The sequence below is a fragment of the Gopherus evgoodei genome, chromosome 17, assembly GCF_007399415.2.
Source record: "Gopherus evgoodei ecotype Sinaloan lineage chromosome 17, rGopEvg1_v1.p, whole genome shotgun sequence".
Lineage (NCBI taxonomy): Eukaryota > Metazoa > Chordata > Testudines > Testudinidae > Gopherus > Gopherus evgoodei.
The window spans coordinates 12,813,993-12,835,134 of NC_044338.1; the positions used below are offsets into that span (position 1 = coordinate 12,813,993).

Below are 21,142 nucleotides of genomic sequence, written 5' to 3' on the forward strand. Positions count from 1 at the left end.
CGAGCAATCGATTTTAACCCGTCGATACGGCGGGTAGTCTGGACGTAGCCTGAGAGTGATGCAATGTGATCAGCAAAATATTGCTAATACTCTGGGCACAAGACACATGGGTTGTATGGATTTTCTTTCTGCCCAACTTACTGCTGTTTCCAAAGAAGTAAGCATTTCCCTTGTAGTACTGTATATGACAGATAATCTTAACATGTGTCTCTTTGGGACAGAACCAAATTACTCTTCTCTCCAGAGCAAGATTTCTTTATGGAATCTCCAGAGGAGAAAAAAGTAGTCAGAGAATCCACGTGGAGTACACTGTTCCCTGGTGGTGTTAAGCAAGTGGTTTAGAAACAACTGAGCCGTTGTGAAAAGCTGTGTTTGAAAAAGGAAGGATGGAAAAAGATAACAGATGCAGAGGGGAAAAACTGACTCACTCCTTTCAGTTCTCATGAGCCTGAAAATTTCTGGCAGGCTTCACTCACAGTATGATGAGGTGTGCAGGAGACCTAGCCATTTTGGCACTAGGAATACCCATTCACACTAATGCCTAAGAGAAAAAATGTTTTTGAAGCTTTTTGGAAGTATGAGGGAAGCTAGTCAAACTTCCACTCTGAATTCCCCAGAAGAGACTATGCCTGTTGTCTGAGTGTTGATTCAAGTGAACACAGATTTCCTGGAAATCACAAAGGATACACTTTTAGTGTCCAAGGAAAACAGAGAGGGGAAAAGAATTGTCTTACTTTGCTAAACATTAATTAATTAGAGTGTACAATTCTGGGCAGCTGCTGAGCATCCGCAACTCACAGACTCAGGCAAGAATTAGTTTCTTCAACAGATTACACATTTCCCATACATCTCTAGGGGGACCTTATGTTCAGTCACACTAGTATGCCTATTCTTTGCTGGGGAGACATCAATTTTTTTTAGGAATGGATTTATTTTTCTGAGGATAGACATGAGCAAGATGACTCAACACACTGTGGTTTCTCTTAGCGTCCCTTTCTATTTTGCTGAAAATCCATCCACCTCACATAGTTTCTACCTCAGCAAACATATTTTTTAATACTTCTTTGCATTTTGACTATGAGAACTCATGCTGAACACTATAAGGTAAATACAGGCAAACAGTTTGAGAAAACTTTGGCAAACAGCATCCATTTAAAGCAAACGTACATGTGTGTAGGTGTTCATCTGAGAAAAAAGGATGGTTAGACAGAGAATTTTAATTTTGTCCTTCATTTTTCCGTGAACTGGGTTAGACAAGTTAAGCAAAAGCAAACAAATTATTACATTATTTTTTATGTAGAGCTGGTTTTGAATATTCTCATGCACTCATATAAACATACTCAAAAGAAGACCTTTACTTACTTGGTTAGTTTATGGCCTTTCATTGCTATGAGGAAATCTCTCACAATCTCAGGACTTTGGAATCTGCACGGTGTTTTGGATATGTATTTCAATGTCTGCACAAGGTTGGAAAAAAACACAGGTTACTCCACATTTATTTGTGCTTTGAGTCCTATGAGATCTCTATGAAACAAGTTATTTTAGGAAAAATCTCCTCAATTATTTTGAGAGAAGTCTGAATGGGGACCTTAGTTCTTTAACGTTGTTCAGAAGGTGGCATGGGCTGTCATAATTGGCACAATCATTTGGATTTCCCTTGATTCACAAAGGTCATATTAATTTCTGCTGAAAGTGAAAGCAACAGGCAGTACATAAAAAAGTAATTATGTGATGACAATTATCACAGCACTTATCTAGGAAACCCTTCTAAGTTGGTCCATACAGAAAGCCACGGTCTAATGCTGAAAAACAGGAACTCCTATGTTCTAACCCAACTCCGAGGGTTCCCTCTGTAGTGTTGGGCAATCACTTGACCTCCTTGTAACTTCACTTGCCCATCTGTAAAATGAGGATAATATCTACCCAGATTTGTAAAGTGCACTGAAGTGTATGGATGAAAGGTCCTTTTTTAGTGCTAAGCATTTGAACAGATGCAATTCAAAGGGTATTCACCTATAACACATTTTCTTTATTAATTTGAATGAAATAATCTTAACTGGCAGATCAAATTGGGACCAAGGTATTTTTAACATCATCAGAGGGCTTAAACTGCAGCAAGGGAGATTTAGGTTGGACATTAGGAAAAAGTTCCTAACTGTCAGGGTAGTTAAACACTGGAATAGATTGCCTAGAGAAGTTGTGGAATCTCCATCTCTGGAGATATTTAAGAGTAGGTTAGATAAATGTCTATTAGGGATGGTCTAGACAGTATTTGGTCCTGCCATGAGGGCAGGGGACTGGACTCGATGACCTCTCGAGGTCCTTTCCAGTCCTAGAGTCTATGAGTCTATGAGAGATTTAGAATGTTTTGTATATGTATAATTCTAACAATACAGAGGATTTCAAAACCTTATTTAAAAAGGCATCTAGTTGTTAAAACCGAACTGAAGAACCATCTTATCGAATTCATCCTTGGGATCATATAAAGTTATTTTCTGCCAAGTGTTCATGAATTCAGTGCCAGTGGTACTCTCATTGCCAGGCCATAAATAGCTAATTTGAGCTCCACAACTGAAACAAAGCCTTCCAGCATAAGGATGTTTTCATCTTTTACGGCTGAAAGCGTACTGTAATCAGCATATTTGGCTGTGCTTTCTCAAAGAGTTCAGAAGTTATTTATGCAGATCACAATTTTAAAAAAAAACTTTGCAAGGATATTGTAGTAATTTATTCAGATATTTTCAGTGAGACAATTCACTTCCCTGCTCTGTTTATCTTTTACACTAACATACGCTTTTAAGGATATGTGATGTTTTGTGTCTCTGTTTAAATGAATGAGAATCCAAGATGATAGATAATATCTGAGCCTGTCATCCTAACTAAATGGAAGGCTTGGTGAAGAATCCCTGCTTTAGTTTTAAATAAGTATATGCAGACTGCAGTTTACAGCGCCCTTTTTAATTTGACAACAACTTATGAGCTTTTGTGAACATTGCTTGAAAAACACCCACTATAAGGAATTGGGATCAGAACAGGGTTCCAGACAATTCTTGCATTTTTCTGAAATAAAAAAGTACAACCGTACTAAACATTACTATCATTTACCAATTGCCCCATTAAAATACCATTTTCTATTAGAGGAACACAGAGCTATTTCAATTCTATAATGATTTCTTTTCAAAACTCTGCAGCATCTTCCATTAAAAAAAATCAATTAAAAGTACAAAAATGTCATATTATGGTCACATCAAAATTCAGTTCCTGTTTACTAAGCTAGATCCAGCGACTTCAACACCAGTAGACACATGTATGCACAAAACTTGTGCGTGTGCTTGCGTGATGATGGACAGAAATAATTCCATTAAGTCAAGTACCTAAAGCAAGTACACCTAGAATTAATATCTCTATTCTACTGGCACAGAATAAATGTCTAGATGGCAAAATGCATGTGAAAGCATTTCCTATACTGGCAACAATATCATTAAAGAGTTAAACTGTAAATTATGTTTAGACAAATATAATCACAGAATGGTCTTTTCCCCCATATATTTGAAACACATGAGAATGAGATAGTAAATCTCAATGTCAAATTAAACTAGATTTTTGTAAACTTCTGTTTTATCAAATCTAAGGCCTATATACTTCAATTTTGTCCTTTCAGACAAAAAAAACAAACAAAAAAGTAAGCCTGGACGAAATCTTGCTCACATGAATAGTTCCCCAGCAGTCAATGGGACTATTCAAGCAGGCTAGGAAAGCTGGAACTGGCCCAGTATTAACCATGGTGATATTAAAGACAATTCTCTTCCACAGCCACCAGAGGTCAGACTACAATTCTTTTAAGTAGTTACATTTGATAAAGCTGCTAATCTAAGATACTCAGAACCATCTCATCATGTTAACAATCAGTAAATAATAGTTTTAAAGATTTTTCCAACAATACATCAAAAAATTAATACCGAATTTACCAGTGACTGAATGTATAATTTAGTTACACTGTGTAATCCAAGTTGGAGAATTTAATTTACTTGTTTTTAACAGCGAAATCTATAGATCATGTGTGTTCTAACCCTCAGGTCTGAAACTCCTAGACTCCCTGGAATTACAGATTCATATACTGGCAGCATGTGCTGGCAGGCTTAAAAAATATATTGAATGTAGTTTGCTGTGCTGAAGTCTTTTGAATGACACCTCAAAACCAGAGCCATTGCCTGTCTGCTCTCTATAAACATTAAAAATCCTTTGGCAGTTTTCATAAGAGCAGGAGTTTGTCCTTGTGTCCTTGACCAAAATTGCTCCTTTCCTCCATGATGGTGCACACCAGCTAGCCAGTACTTTCCACCCAGCGGGCTGCATTCAGTTGTGCTGTACGCACGCAGTTTAAGCAGCACTTTAGGGAGAAAAGTTATATTACAAAAGTCAAATATGTATTTACTGAAACAATGTTCATCAGAAGGAAAATTCCAAGACTTAATTTTGCATGTGTGATTGTAAATGATGAACACTGTGATACAGTCCAGCCTCTGACTTCTGCTAGAGCGCTAAGGGAATGTGTAGCTCTACTCACTTCGTACATGATAGTGTTCAGATTCTGCTGGCCAGAGCTCTGTTTGTGTTTTCCACTATCTTTGCGCTGCTGCTTAAGATCGGTAAGTAACTGGAACACCTAAAAAGAAAAAAACGTATTTAAAAGATTTTTTGAACTAGTTTAGCATTTTTTCTACTGTCATTTTTAAACGTGTTATTAAAATATTACCAATCAAATACAAAAAATTGCCCTGCTAGTGACTGACTGCGTGAGTAAAACAGAGACATTTTGATAACAGAAAAATTATTTGTATACAAGAAATGATGAGACAGCAGAGCATTCTGAATTATGGTTATTGGCCTTGAATTATGTTGAACAAAAAGATACAGGAAGTGTAGATATTTGAATGGACTATCAGCACTTGTTGAAGCCTTACCCAAAAGCCCCAGTGGAAAAAGTGGTTACTAGAATGAAACTATCAGCCACTTAACTCTATTCTGTGCAACTGCTGGTTATGTGCCACAACCTGCAGTTCTTAATTGAAACTCCTATTGAAATCAATGTGACTGTTGCTGGAATACTGGCTGCAGGATATGGCCCTATCTTATAGTATGTAATGTGTGTATACATTAGCCTACGATATTAAAAGTAAAATATTCAAAATATTCTGCTTTACAGAAACTCAAGTGTGCTGTGAGTGCAAGAAGAATGTGTGCCCTACAATTGTGTGTTTGTAATGAGCCTAAAAAATTAGGGCCTGATGCTGCAAACACGACTAAATGTAGTGGTGCTACTATAAATTTACTTCAGTGGGGCTGCTTGCAGTAAGCACTATGCTTAATAGTAAGTATTTCTGGGATCAGCTTAACAGTGTGCTCAGATGCCACAGTGATAAATACGGTATACAAAATTCAACAGAATTAATTAGTACATGAGTTCCTTAGAAAAAATAAATACAAGCAACAATATTGTTGAAAAAAGAGTAATAAAGATGTCTCCACATTTTTGAATGCTCAAAGCTGTAGGAATGAAATTAACTATTTGATGTTTTATGTAATAAGAATTTTTTAAAATAAATTATGTTTCAGTTTCTAAAATAAAGTATTGAAAAACCTACTACACTGTTGCTACATCTTCTTGCATGACAGTCAGAGCTGCAGGAAAATGTATAGACAACTTCTGTTATTCTTTTCGGCCTCAATGCAGCAAAGCTCTTAGGCTTCAGTGGTTCACATGCTTAAGTGCTCCCAGCCAGGCTGTGGGAGGCATGCAGTACAGAAATGTTTTAAATACTCTATTTAAAATTCCTTTTATACTCTGTGAAAGTGCACTGATGGTTCTGTGTACACAGACACCCTCCCCCAAAATGCATCCTTATGGGTCACAGCTGATACCAAGAGTCTCTTCTGATGCATATATTGTCCTGGAATCATGCATTCTGGTACGTCACGAATGAGCTCAGAAGAGGGAGTAGATTTCAAGTTTAAAAAAGAATTCTCTAAATATTTAGTTAAAAAACAGTATTTCTCTATAAGCATTTATACTGTACTCATCATATTTGAGCCCAGAGTAGCAGATAATACTATTTTTAAGGTTGTAATAAACCAAAAATAAATACTGCTTACGTGCCCCATTTCTGAATTGTCTGTTGTAGTTTTTAAACTTACTTTAACAGCAGTGCTGCTTGCTGCCTTAAATACTTGATCCACAACCAAAGATCCATATTAAACTGCAACTGCATTGCCTGGGAACAACTTGGCTATTTGTGCACTTACTGTGAGTGCCTTCACCTCAATATGTCCAAAGCCGATAACAAAATCTAAGTCGGGGTCCCCAATGCGGTGCATCTAAGTGCGCCCGCATACGGGCCGGCAGACTAGCAGGTGCCAAAATGCCGCCGACAAGCTGCGTCATCCAGAGGCGTTGCTGCCAATTTTCAGCGTTATTTCGGCAGCGACGCCTCTGGATGATGCTACTTGTCGGTGGCATTTCGGCGGCGACGCCTATTTAAGTTGCCACTTGTTGGCGGAATTTCGGTGGATGCTTGTCCATCGCCACGGTCCTCCGTGGCTCATCATCTGGCATCCGCCAGACCAAAAAGCTTGGGAACCACTGATCTAAGTAATGGACACCCTTCTATTTCTGCTTCCTTAGTTTTTAACATGCCCCACTTAAGTTCCACTTATAAATCCCATGGCCTTGTAAAAATTACTGGTTCATAAAACTACAATGAAATATGATGAGCAATGTTTTCAGTTACTAATACTAACTCTGCCATTACAGCAAATGTTGCTATAACAGATTTTCAAACAAAGTGGAACTTTATATACTAAATACAGTATAAATAAATATAACCAAACTGGGACTTGAAAGAGGACACTGATTCCACAAACCTACATACAAATAAATATCAGGTTAAATGAGGGACAGTGAATTAAAGCTGCCTTTACACTTTACTTATTCTAACCAACGCACTACTCTTTTGTAATATTTTCTCTTACAGAAGGAGACAGGGAAGAAAGCATATTGTGCAAGATTCCCCCTGCCTTCATCTTCATCAGCACAGTTCCTTCAACACTAGTGGGCATTTTCTAACTGTGGTCAAGAGAAACATGACTAGCCCTAATCCTATGTGAGATATCATTTCCTATAATTGTGCACATCTATAGCACCTGCCACCCGAGGATCTCAATGCACTGTGAACATATTAACTGTATACCACAGTACATACCAATACACTACTGAGACGGGCAAGTGTTCTTTGCAGTTGAAGAAAATAAGGCACAAACAGGGGAAGCAACTAGCCCAAGGAAATCTTTCAAAGAATCAGGGATAGAACCCAGATCTCATGACTCACAGTCCTGTGCTTTATTCAGACATTTTTAGTGAGAAATATGAGCTTGGCACTGACTGAGTTAGACACCCTCGTCAAGCTGCAATACTGAGAAATAGCAGCCCAAGGGAAATCGAATACTAGTTTTAGAGGAATCTGTACACTGAAGAGTGCTGAAAAATGTGCCTAAAATGCCTACAGCTGCAGACACTGCAAATCCCTTCCTGAAAAGAATTAAAAAGCTTTATGTGCTGAGACAACTATGCTGAGAAAGGGAAATGGTGAATGAGCAGTCTCGTCCGTAATTCCATTTTCCACTTCCTTTCACTTTCTCACTCAGCACATATGGGTATATATGGCAACAGTGGGGAGGCATTGAGACTAAGAGGATGTTGGCACAGACTGAGGGACAGAAAGTGGTTTTAATAAATGCAGATATTTAGCACATATAATTAAGGGTCTGATCTTGCCAAGTGATCAGGACCTCACTGCACTAGGCCCTTGTTCTGGGGTGCCAGAAGATTTACACAATGCAAGAATTCTTCTTGTACATGAAAGGCAGGATCCATACCCAATTTTACCATAACATCCTTGCATGTTGAAAAGGAATACAGAGAAGTATTGGAAAGGTCTGATTTGGCCAGCAATAATCTCTTCCATACTTCTTGCTTTCCATTCTGAAATGGTAGATTTTTTTAAATAGACATTTAATACCACACTCTGACCTAAAACCATGGGCTATTTTCTATTTCTTAAACAATAAGATTCCTTCCAACTGAAATCCTCAAGTTACTTGGTTGAATTTGCACCTCATACTAATGTCACATTTCCATCTTACCATCACCAAAAAGGCATTTTCAGTCTGAAGACTGTAAAAAAGGCTCAGTAAGGCCTTCTCTTCACTAGGAAAAAAAGGTGTTTTCTTAGCCAACATGGTAAAATCTTAATCAAGACAAGGCAGTTGTTCTCACGTGTGTTAGCAGGTCAAGGTAAACCCTAGGCTCCCCTTTAGAGTTTACCTGGCCCCACTAACACATTTCCAAACAACAAACTATTTGCCATTACTAAGATTTTATCATGTTAAGAAAACACATTGTTTCTGTAGTGTGGACTTACTCCAAGATTTTTAAAACTAAGCTGTAAGAGACTTACAAAGAGCTTTTTTTTTTTAAAGCACTTATTTTAATTTCAGTAGGTACTTAAGAGAGTTCTGAGCTGCAGGATAGTTCAAGTTAGGCATGAAGTAGTGAACCTGCTATCAGCAGCCATTTTAGAAAACATCTGGATTTTCTTGTTTGCAAAGATTTCCTCCAGTTCTAATTCTGTTTTTCTCTGCAATATGAAAATTGATTCAGCAGTTGATCACAGAAATGTAGGGCTGGAAGGGACCTTGAAAGGTCATCTAGTCCAGCCTCATGCTGAGGCAGGAACAAGTATACCTAAGAGCGTTCCTGACAGATATTTGCCCAACCTGTTTTTAAGAACCTTCAATGACAGGGATTCAAAACGACCCTTGGAAGTCTGTCTTGGTACTTAACTATCCTTGTAGTTGATAGGTGGTTCCTAATATCAAACCTCAATGTCTCTTGCTTTAGACTAAACCCAATAATTCTTGTCCTATCTTTAGGGGACATGAAGAACAATTGATCCTCCTCCTCTTTATAGCAACTATATTTGTAGACAGTTAGTAGGTTTCCCCTCAGCCTTCTCTTTTCAAGATGAAATATGCCAACTTTTTTTTTAATCTTTCCTGTTAGGTCAGGTTTTCTAAACCTTTTGTCATTTTTGTTCCTCTCCTCTTCTCTCCAATTTGTCCACATCTTTCCTAAAGTGTGCACCCAGAACTGGACACAGTATTTCAGATGAAGCCTCACCAGGGCTGAGTAATGTGAGATAATTACCACCCATGTTTTACATACAGGACTCCTATTAACACACCACAGAATAATATTAGCTTTTCCCACCATAAACTCCAGATCCTTTTTAGCAATACTAGTGCCTAGACAGTTATTCTGTTTTGTTGTTCTGCATCTGAGTTTTCCCTCCCAAGTGTAGTACTTCGCACTTCCTTTCTTTACTTTCATCTTGCTGAATTAAGACCAATTCTCCAATTTGTCAAGATCCTTTTGAATTTCAATCCTGCCTTTCAAAGTGCTTGCAATCCCTCCCAGCTTGGTGTCATCTGTAAATTTTATAAGCATACTTTCCATTCCGTTATTCAAGTCATTAATGAAATATTGACTAGAACTGGACTCAGGACTGAACCCATTTAACCCCACTACATACATCCTCCCAGATTGATAGTAAACCATTATTAAATACTTTCTGAGTATGGTCTTTCAACCATTTATGCACCAACCATATAGTAATTTCATCTAGACCACATTTCCCCAGTTTGCTTACAAGAATGTCATGTGAGACTGTGTCAAAAGCATTACTAAAATCAAGATATATTATGTCTACAGCTCCCTCCCATGTAATAGGTCAATAACTCAGTCAAAGAAAGAAATCAAATCATACCAGACCAACGTTGGCTATTATTTATTGCCTTATTATCCTGTAGGTGCTTACAAACTGATTGTTTAATAATTTGTTCGACTATCTTTCCACATGTTGATATTATGGTGATTGCTTTATAATTGCTTGGGTCCCCTTTGTTCCTCTTTCTAAAGATAGGTACTGTGTTTGCTCTTCTCCAGACACCTGTGGCCTCACCTGTCCACCAGAGTTCTCAAAGATAATCACTAATAGTTCTGAGATTGCTTCAGCTAGCTCCTTAAGTACCCTAGGGTGAATTTCATCAGGCTCTGCTGACTTGAATACATCTAACTTATCTAGACATTCTTTAACCTGTTCTTTCACAGTTCAGGCTTATGCACCTTTCCCCTTGTTGTTAACACTAATTGTGTGAAGTATCTAGTCACTATTAACCTCATTAGCAAAGAATGAAGTAAAATAGGCATTAAACACCTCAGCTTTCTTGATGTCATCCACTCTTAACTCTCCTTCCCCAATAAGTAGTGGACCTACACTTTCCTTCATCTTTCTCTCACTCCTAACTCACTTATAGAACTGCCTCTTATTGCCTTTTATGTCCTTTACTAGGTATAACCCAATTTGTGCCTTAGCCTTTGTGATTCTGTCTTTACATGCTCATGCTATTCTTCTGTACTCATCCTTAGTAATTTGTCCATGTTTCCACTTTTTGTGGGATTAATTTTTTATTTTCATGTATCATTATTCATTTCTGTCTTAAGACTGGTTTAAAAAAGTTCCTTTAGGCATTACTTTCCACAGGTACAAAGCTGACAACTTTAAAGATTTTGGGCCTGATGAGAGAACAGTATAACTGCAAAGAAACCAAGGCAGTTGTCCAGATGTAAAACTGGCATAAAAGAGAATCAGATCCCAGGTTATGAATACTGCATACAAACAAAGTAAGGGTATTCAGCAAATTGGTAACATAAAAATGTGGGAGAAGAGAAAAGATAATTAAAATGATTGATGTTCTGAAGGACCATTTTCTCATAGATTTGAAGACACACATACAACACTAATATTTGGGTTTTTTTGTTTTGTTTTGTTTTTTTAAAACAGATTTGAGATCAAACCCTGCTCAGATTCACCATGCAAATACACCTCTACTCCGATATAACGCGACCCGATATAACACAAATTTGGAAATAACACGGTAAAGCAGCACTCCAGGGTGGGCGGGGGGAGAGGCAAGGCTGCACACTCCAGCAGATCAAAGCAAGTTCAATGTAACGCAGTTTCACCTATAACACGGTAAGATTTTTTGGCTCCCAAGGACAGCTTTATATCGGGGTAGAGGTGTAGTACAATAACAGCATTTCTAGATCCTCTTTAAAGCCAGGAATAGACCCTATTTTACCAAACCTATAAAAACAAAATATTCAAATGTGAAAAATCAGAAGTCATACACAAATCTCCCCGATTTCCTGGTTACTACTTCCTGGAGATATTATTTGTATTTGGACCAGGACATGCTCTCATTGATATCAAAAGGAGTATAAATTGTCAGTTTAAAATCATGGTACAAATAAACTTACCTCAAAGTTACTCAGCAATGCAGCATTGGCGTCTTTCCTGAAAAACAAAAAATTATGCATGTCTCAGACAAAACTGTCAAAAATCTATTCTCTATTCTTTGCTGATCTGTGCTGACACTAAAAAAAGGGAACACTTTTTGTTAATTTCTGAGATTTTTTTTTTTTTAAATAAAATCTTCAGGATCACAACTCTGTTAAATCCTCTATAATTTCTGGCTATTGCTGCCTTTCAGAGTTATTTATTTTTGCACACTCCAAATGCAGCTATTACACAAACTAACTGTAAGAATATTTGGCTACAACTCAGCCCACAAAGCATCAGGAAGTGTTTAACTTGCACAACAGAATCCTCTTAACTGGGACACTCCATGGAATGGCTTATCATCCTAATTAAGAACCTGCCTCATTACTCCAGAATTAGATAAAACTCCCTGAAGTTTTGTCTGAGTGAAGAGTAATAGGCAGAACCATTACAGAAGACTACTATAAAAAAGAAAAAATATATACAGTACAGAATACAAATTAAAGAATAAAGTAATATTCATTGCACTTCATCTTTAGTTTGTTATTTTAATGTTTATTTGACAAGTTCTACACTAGCAGACTAAAGTTTAGAGCATCCCAGCACTCAAATTTAGAGTTTCCCACCAACCAAATGCTTCCCCATTAAGTGAAACATAGAGTAATTCTATCCCAATTAACCAAGAATCATTGACATTCACTATCATTAGGCTAAACAGGTTTGCTCTGAGTTAAGCATGCCCTAAGTAGATGATACTGTAATTTTATTCTTTTAAATAAATAAATAAATAAATGTTATGTAGAAAAACTAGCCAAGAGCACAATACATTCTGCTGAGCAAACAGACAGTAGTAACAACAGAAAGTTACCATACAAAAACACACAACAAATGCTGAGGTCTGTGTTGCACCGTATAAAAAAGGTAGAATGCATTGTCAAGTAGTCAACTGTTTGAATAGAACTGTCACATTTATCACATTCAAACAAGCTAAATGCCTTCCACAAACTTCCACAGGTTCTATTATTGATTTTAAATGAAAGGGACCTCCTAAACTGACTCAAGAGAATCTTCAGCAAGTAAGTTCACACACATCAGTTTTCATTCCTGTTTTACAAACCACATCACTTTTGTTTATTTGGTAAATGCAGTTCTTTGGAATCTTTGCATTCAGTCAATTGCCACAGAAAGCCCTATGGATGAGGACATTTTTTGTTATAAATAATAGCAATAATGCCACAGAAGAATCACATATAAAATCATCCAATTAAAAAAGTGAGATGATTATGTGCAGTAAACAAAAAGTTTTCAGGATGTGGGTCTGTGGAGAATAAGCTTTTTAAACTACATTTAAGTCAAAGGATTGTTTGTTGGTTTGTTTTTAAAACTGCACCCCTCTACAGTTCAGGGGCTTTAAGGGCACAAGAGCTTAAACTCTTTTCATGTATCAATGTGTGCCAAACCTAAACCCATCCAGACTTTGGATCTTCTCAACATTTTATATTTTGCCAGGCTAGTAGGAATTTAAACTGAACAATAAAATAGAAACATTATTGCTAGTGTGCTTATTCAAGCTGAGTTACGTCTTTATGAAAAACTGGCACCGTTTATAAACGATAGATTTCAGTCTTCACATCAGTCCCAGCCCTCATATGGGTAATAAAAAATAACCAACCAAAATATTTAAAGAAAAGAATGTACATAAAATACCAGAATTTATTTTATTTTTTATATCGGTTCAATATGTAGTTTTATATCAGATGTCTAAACATAGCACTCCGCTGACTCAGAGCTGAACAGAAAAGGAAAACTGACTTAATTTAAAAACCAACTCTAATGTATTAGAGTCCCTTCAAGAGTTATTAATGGTCTTAATTGCTATCCTAAGTGAAATATTACTGAAAGATTTTTCTTGATATAATACTATTAATTTTACTGTATGGGAGCCTTTATTTTTTAAAAATTATTACTGGCACCTTATGCTTCTAACATTGAAAACTACATTCCATTTCTAAACCAAAACATTTTGTGAACTTTTTTTGGGGGGAGGAGGGAGGGAGAGGAAGGAATATAGCAAATTTTCACCTTTGAATCTCTAGAGCTTTGTGACAATTTTATCTGAAGATTTTCCTCTTCTAAGGACTCCTGGAGGAACAAGATGGGGTGTTTGTTCATTAGGCCCCAACAGGGCTGAGAGTTCTATGCGGGCTGGACTGCACAAATTCCCATCATATTCAATGGGCAAAGATCCACTCCCATGGACTCACTGCAGGATCAGGATCCTAGGCCCCAAATCCTGCAACCACTTACACCCATACCTAACTTTACTATCATGAGCAATCACCTTGAAATCAATGGGGCCATGCTCAATTGCAGAGATAGGCATGTGCATAAGTGTTTGTTTGCAGGATCAGACAGTCATGACAGGCCCTATTCATCAAAGGAATGAGTAGGAATTTTTCAGTGGGCTAGATCCTGTCACATGTTGAATAGCCACTTATGTCCTGATCCTGTTAATTGCTTTGTGCATACATAGCCCTCGTCCAGACTAACCCGCGGCATCGGCGGGTTAAAATCGATTGCTCGGGGATCGATATATTGCGTCTAGTCTGGACGCGGTGTATCGATCCCCGAGCGCGCTTACATCGATTCCGGAACTCCATCAATCCGAACGGAGTTCCGGAATCGACACGGAGAGCCGCGGACATCGATGCGGCGCCGTCCAGACTGGTGAGTACCTCGATTTTAGAAATTCGACTTCAGCTACGTTATTCTCGTAGCTGAAGTTGCGTATCTAAAATCGATTTTAATTCCTAGTCTGGACGTGGCCATAGAGATCCTTGCAAGCACAGTAGCTTGCAGGGCAGGGGCCTTACTCTAAAAGTTGCTACTCAGTTTAAGGCTGCCAGAATACAGTCCTCTATTTTTAATAAAAACAACACCCTTCTTCAGTATCCACTTCTGAATTTCAATAAGTAGCTTTAATTATAATAACGGAGAGACAGTGTCTCAGATGGTACAGAACACTGTTAGGTCCACTGAGGTCAGCGAAGAAGCTATGCCGACACACGAGCTGAGGTTCTAGTACCTTAATACCCATATTTATCAAAAATCGGTGCTGTATGTACGTAGATAACAGCAGACCTCAACATTTATGAAATTTGCTTTCTATAAATAATAGTTTAATAATTATCTCTAGAATTCATTTTTTAAATTCAAAATAGATTAAATGAAAGATTAGATTATTTCATGTCTCAGAGACATTGGAAGTGTGTACTACTGTCTATTTAAAAATACACAGGTTTGTGGTGTATAACATGCCAGCACCCAGCTATACAACAAATTGCTGGAGTTCCTAGCACTACTGCCCTGAACCAGCACTCTTTCTGCTGTAGTAACTTTCTGATTTGTTTGTTTGGATTTTTTGTTTGTTTGTTTATCTTTGTTTGTTTGATTGTCTCAATTGCTTTCAAGGTTTGCAGGCTAGGCAAGAATTTTACTTGTCTCTTGTGTTTTGAATTGTAGGTTGTATGCATGCAAATTATGTTTCCAACCTCTCTGTGCTAGTCTGCTCCATTCTTGCAAGCAGGCATAAAGGTCCCCAAGGATCCTCAGAAGCAGGATTTGGATTTTACTTTATGGCAAGAACACAGAAAGAAGAGGGGGAGAATGTTATGTCCATGCATGTCTGACCAGAAGGACGGTTTTATTAGAGGGTTAAAACTATTCCCATGGTGTTTTACTCTATTATATGTTTCAGCAATATTTTTCAAGCAAAGAAAAATGCAGTTACTGATTGGAAAGCTGTTAAGAAACTGTCCAAGAGCTCTGGCCTGATGTGGAGTTATTAATACCTAAATAATTACAGTTTTTAACATATTCCAAGTATTTTGCCTCCCTGCCTCCCCAATGTTCCTCTTCAATGTACAGAGGGAGAAAGTGAGGTGATTATTAGATTTGGGGTGCAACAAAGCACTCCACTACGCCCACCATGCAAGGCTACTACCCTTTGTGTATTTCATGGATCCACATAGTACTTTGCAGCCATGTCCTGCATCTCACTTCAATTCTGCATCAGTGCAGGATGATACTACATAGCACCGATGAGGTGAGAAGACACAATTATTCTGATGTGATATCATGATGGGAAGCACTAGATGTCAAGGTTCAGCCTTGAGGCAGAGTACAGAGCCCTGTGACTTTGGGACACAACAGTGTCAAAGTGCAAACACCACCACGTTCTGCAGCCCTGACCTTGGCCACGGAAGCAGCTGGCAAATGGGCAAGGAGGAACCCCCACTCCCACAGGCTTAAGGGACAATTTCACCTCACCTCAGCAGCCCTGTGAGGTCAGGATCCCACCTCCTACACAAAATTCTCAACCAGCCCCAACTGAAAGGGAAGCCCCTGGAAAACACCTCACGCACCATGCTCAGCTCCCCCTTCAGGCAGATCCCAACCAACAGGGGGGTCCCTTTATCCTTTAAAGTCCACATCCCACTCCTGTAGCCAGACCCCATCCCAAGAGGGGATCCCCTTCCCCACCCCCTCCCTCACATCCAGACCCCCCCAATGGGGCTCCCATCCCCCAGCTCACTCTCCAGCCAGGCCCCCCCAGAGGGGATCCCCTTCCCCAGCTCCCCTCGCATCTAGACTCCCCAAACGGGGCTCCTCTCCCCCTCCAGCCAGACACCCCCCCAAATCAGGGCTCCTCTCCCCCAGCAGGCAGACCCCTCAAGAGTGGATCCCCCTCCCCCAGCTCCCCCGCAGCCAGACCCCCCAACTGGGGCTTCCCTCCCCCAGCCCCCCCCAGAGGGGCTCCCCTACCCCGCAGCCAAACCCCCCAACTGGGGCTCCCCTACCCCGCAGCCAGACGGTCCCCGAAGGGGGCTCCCCTCCCCCTCCAGCCGGCCCCCCCCCAGAGGGGCTCCCCGCTCCAGCCAAACCCCCCTGGACGGGGTCCCCTTTCAGTGGGTGCTCGGCCGGCGGGGGGGGGGTCCCCCTCAGCCGCGGCCACGCGGCGCCCGGGAGCGGCCTACACGCGCGCCGAGGCTCCTTACACTTCCATCTCGTCCGCCCGCCGCCTCCTGCCCGCCCCCGCGGAGCCGCGCACGGGGCCGCCTGACTCAGGGCGCGCAGGCCTGGGCCCTTCTGCTGCTGTTGTGGTGCTGGGCGGGGGCGGGGACCCGGGCGGGGACCCGCCCCCATTGCCGGAGAGACCCGCAGGCAAAAACACTGAATCAAAGTCAATCGGGGGAGCAGGGGCAAAAAGCGAGACTTGCATTGGCCGGGAATCGAACCCGGGCCTCCCGCGTGGCAGGCGAGAATTCTACCACTGAACCACCAATGCAGGTGGTAAGAACGCTGCTCACTGCCCTTTAGGTAGTTTTAAAAAGATTAAATGATTTTCTGGCTTTTATTTTCCATATACACTGACCAAAACGTGTCCAATATATAGAAGCCTTTCACAAATGCCCTGAAAATTCACTTATCTATCTTCAAAATATACTTGTGTCCCCCCCCACTTTATCCTGACAATACTTTTTGGGGAGGGAAGAGGGAAGAATATTTCACTTGCCTATACATATATAAAAGCCTTGCAAAAATATCCTGGAATTTCATTAGCTCTGGTTCCAAAACTCTTGGCTACCCTTTACCAAGATAATAATGAGGGAGAAAACATATCTCACTTGTCCATCAAATCAAAAAATTATTGACTACGTGCAAGCAGAATTTTGCTGGTTCTGCAACAGATAAATAAAACCTTTTTCCATTCCCATCCACCTAATTCTATGTGTATTTCATCATCCAGGTCATAAACACTCTCAATCCCCTTTTCTCCCCTCCCTCCTCTTGCACTCCTTTGTACATATATTGTATTATATTTTGTACAGTCTTTTTTAATCCCAGAGAAAAGTAGATCCACTCTGCTGAGTAGATACAGCTGACAATCCCATTGGCTAGGGCAGGCAAAATTCTGCCTGGGCCACTGCCTGAGAGGCAGGAGTAGATAAATACAAGAAACAGTTTCTTCTGTTATTGATCTGCCATTCAAGAGTCTGTGCATAAACAGTACACCAATGATTCCTCCAACAACAGGCACAAAGTGCTTGTTTCTGGGGCTGCATAGGGAATTCACAGTCTTGCACAGACTCAAACTTGTAAGTAAGGATAAGATTTAGCCTTGGGCATTTTTGGTAAAAGTCATGCACGGGTCAGGGGCAATAAACAAAGATTCATGGCCATGTAACCTGTCCATGACTTCTACTATATAGCCCTGACTAAATCTTTGGTGTTTGGGGGCATTATGGGTGTTAAGCTACTGCTCTGGAGGGGGGCCTGCTGGTGCGCCTGCTGGAGGTAGGGTGACCAGATGTCCTGATTTTATAGGGACAGTCCCAATTTTGGGGTCTTTTTCTTATATACGCTCCTATTACCCTCCACCCCCATCCCAATGTTTCACACTTGCTGTCTGGTCACCCTAGCTGGAGGGGTCTCTGGGGTGCTCACTGGTGTGCCTTCTCGGTGGGGGGGGCTGGCACAGCAGGGAATGGCCTTGCCAGTCTGGGACCACGGCAGCCGCCCCTGCTGGTGGAGGACTGCTTAGGACCGCCGCCGCTGCTGCTGGTGGGAGACAGCCCTGCCAGGTTGGGACTGACGCACTGCTGCTGGCAGGGGGCGGCCCAGGACCACTGCTGTTGTGGGGGCAGTGCAGCTGACCCCGGGGCCACCCAAGCTGCTCCAACGACCCTGGGCTCAGTCGTACTTGCCAGCTGCAGAAGTCACGGAGGTCCTGGGAAGTCACGGAATCTGTGACAGACTCACAGCCTTACTCATAAGCCACTGAGAGTAAAGTTAGCACCCAACTTGTTCTCCAGCATCAGGACCTGAAAGGCGGCAACTCCACGTGCCCTCTTCTCTTAGGGTCTTGCTCTTAGGTGGGATGCTGCACACTATGAGGCCACCTCTGCCAACCCTTAATGATCTAGACAGGTGACCCAACATGCAGTGTTGTGTTTTAAGAACAGTTAACCTTTTATCAGTGCAAAGGACTGAAATATGAATGGATCTCAGGAGCCTGGATCAACAGACTAGATATCAAGTTAGCATTGCTATTCTTTTCCAGTGTGGCATGCAGGGTACTTGTAGCCGAGCTGGTCCCAGGATATAGAGACAACTTACCCACTTTGTCATTCTTTTTCAGGCCCAGATTCCATAATCGTGGAGTAATAATACCAAACAGGCAGAGCGATGCCCTGTAACTTCTCTGTTGGTTGGAGCAAGTCTCCAGATTTCTGCCTGCAATCCTATGTGCACATCTGCTCCCAGTTTGATGACGAGGAAGAAGAAAGTTATGTTTCTTTTGTGAATACAGTGTTTCCAGATTTTATTCATTTTTCAAATTTTTTTCAATTATCTGTTCACCCCTGCCTCCACCTTCCCTATAATACTATCAGATTTGGGATTCAACATCCTCATATTAATTTTTCCACATGGCATCTCTTTTTCTCTCTCTCTGGAATTCCATTTTATTCCTAATCATCTGCATTTTCAGTTTCCTTCCAAGGCTTTGCTGCTGGACCCTTTAGGGACTACACCCTACCCCAGCTTCTTTTTGTTTCAGTTGCTGAATCTAGGAGCTCACGTATTACCAAAATTACCACTATGGGTCTTGCAAACAACTTTTCAGGAGAGGTGACAAAAGCAGTGATTAGCTCAGTGTTTCTAAATGCTACACTTTAGATTGAACTAGGGGTATGAGATACACAGAATAGACCATCCATAGAGAACACAGATGTGGGGTTTTTTAAATGTGCTCAGCATGTCAACATTCTAAGCATAGGATTTTGATTGTTACTGCTAAGCCTCAGTGAGAGGGGGGGCTTGGTATTAACTATTGAAAGCAGGGGGCCTTGTAACTGCTATTGAAAGCAGATCTGCAGTGTTTGTAGTCTTTGTTATGAAAGATGTTTAGAGTAGTCAGCATTTTGCTAATCAGCCTATAGTGTCTTTCTGGCATTTAAAAAAAAAATTGTGTCATTAATTTTGAACAAAAATGTCAACTTTGCTCCACACCACTCGAGCTGCCAGTGCATTTGACTAGCAGTTTCAGTCCATATCTTCACCTCTGCTCTGCATCCTGAGTTAACGAGCTTCTACAATTAGGCCTATTATTATTGTAGGATATTTCTGGAAACCACTCAAAACACTGAAAGGAGTTGAACACCACCAGAAAAACACTCCTCAACCAAAAAACGATCGTTAAGAAATAGTAAGTTTGTGACCTTCATTTACAAAAGCAAGCGCTGTTAAGGTTCAACTGTCTAGTACAGGGGTAGGCAACCTATGGCATGTGTGAGCTGATTTTCAGTGGCGTTCACACTGCCCGGGTCCTGGTCACTGATCGAGGGGCTCTGCATTTTAATTTAATTTTAAATGAAGCTTCTCAAACATTTTTAAAAACTTATTTACTTTACATACAACAATAGTTTAGTTATATATTATAGACTTAGAGAAAGAGACCTTCTAAAAATGTTAAAATGTATTACTGGCACGCGAAACCTTAAATCAGAGTGAATAAATTAAGACTCGGCACACCATCTCTGAAAGGTTGCCGTCCCGGGTCTAGTACCTAGGGGCAATGAAATGCAGTAAAATAAAATTAAACATGTCCATGTTGTTGAATGTGCTAAATGCCCTTTCAAAGGTGTCCGAGTACCTGGTACATCAGTTTGGAAAAGAGTGTAGCAGGAAACATCAGTAAAGAGCTCCCCTCTCTGTCTCCAATGTGGGACAGAGTGCTACGCTCTGGCACTGCCATTCCATCAGAGCAAAAGAAATACCTTGCATTTAACTAAGTACCTTGTATTTAATTTGTTTTAAATGCTTCTGTGTCACTCGAGCAAGTAAAATTTTGAAAGACTAAAACAGAAAGAGAAAGAAAATAAAAAATCAGAATGAAAAAAAGAACTGAGATCTGAGTCTCTGATCAGTCCTATTTCACCACTGCCCCCTGCAGTGCCATACCCCCTAGCTCAAAATCACTCCACAGAAGTCCTTGCTCATCGTCTGTCCCAATCCCTGCAACTTCTGTTTTGACCTCCAGTTTCATTTCTGTTTTCTGCCATTTCCTTGTTGCTCATCACTGTGAAAAGGACTGATTTTTGAGCTGTTCCATCCAGAAAAAGTAGGACAGAGGATTAATCACATCCCAGAGACAGGCAGGTATATGAATGTAATAAACCAAAAAAAAATCACTCTTACAGGCACCTGGGCACCAGTGATGGATGCCATGCAAATGCTTGTGAAGATGAGATAAATAAGAAAAATATGGTTTGATAACATCCACCAAAGGCACTTTACTTGCAAAACTAGATTACCTGGGTTTTGTGCTGAGGCATGTAAGAGAAAAAAAAACCATAAAATAAATTCAGTTAGAATGCAGACAGGGATAATACTCAAGTGATTTACAATTTGGCCTCAGTCCTGACCCAACTGAACTCAATGGAGTTTTGGTATTGACTTAAGTGGGAGCAGGTCCCGTCACTTGATAACAGTACCTGGTTGCTGATCACCAGTCCACCTTTCACTTCGCGAAAGCCCTTTCCCACGCCATATTCCTGCAGGGAGACACTATCCTTGCAAGGGTTGTATCCATTCTACATAGCTGGTGTTGGGGCAGTGCAACA

The 21,142-nt window shown here is 40.4% G+C and overlaps 1 protein-coding gene and 1 non-coding gene across 2 annotated transcripts in view; both read right to left on the reverse strand.

Annotated features, from left to right (window-relative positions):
• The window catches only part of CRCP (CGRP receptor component), a 39,426-nt gene extending 22,647 nt beyond the window's left edge, over positions 1-16,779 (reverse strand). The window contains exons 1-4 of the mRNA XM_030536671.1: positions 16,514-16,779; positions 11,435-11,471; positions 4,568-4,666; positions 1,363-1,457 (exon numbers count right to left, since the gene is read on the reverse strand). Coding sequence (XP_030392531.1) covers positions 1,363-1,457; positions 4,568-4,666; positions 11,435-11,471; positions 16,514-16,737 — 455 coding nt within the window. The 5' untranslated portion in view covers positions 16,738-16,779. The remainder of the gene's footprint in view (positions 1-1,362; positions 1,458-4,567; positions 4,667-11,434; positions 11,472-16,513) is intronic.
• TRNAG-GCC lies at positions 16,733-16,803 on the reverse strand. The gene has a single exon. It is a non-coding gene; the product is annotated as a tRNA-Gly (tRNA).
• Between the last annotated feature and the right edge of the window lie 4,339 nt (positions 16,804-21,142).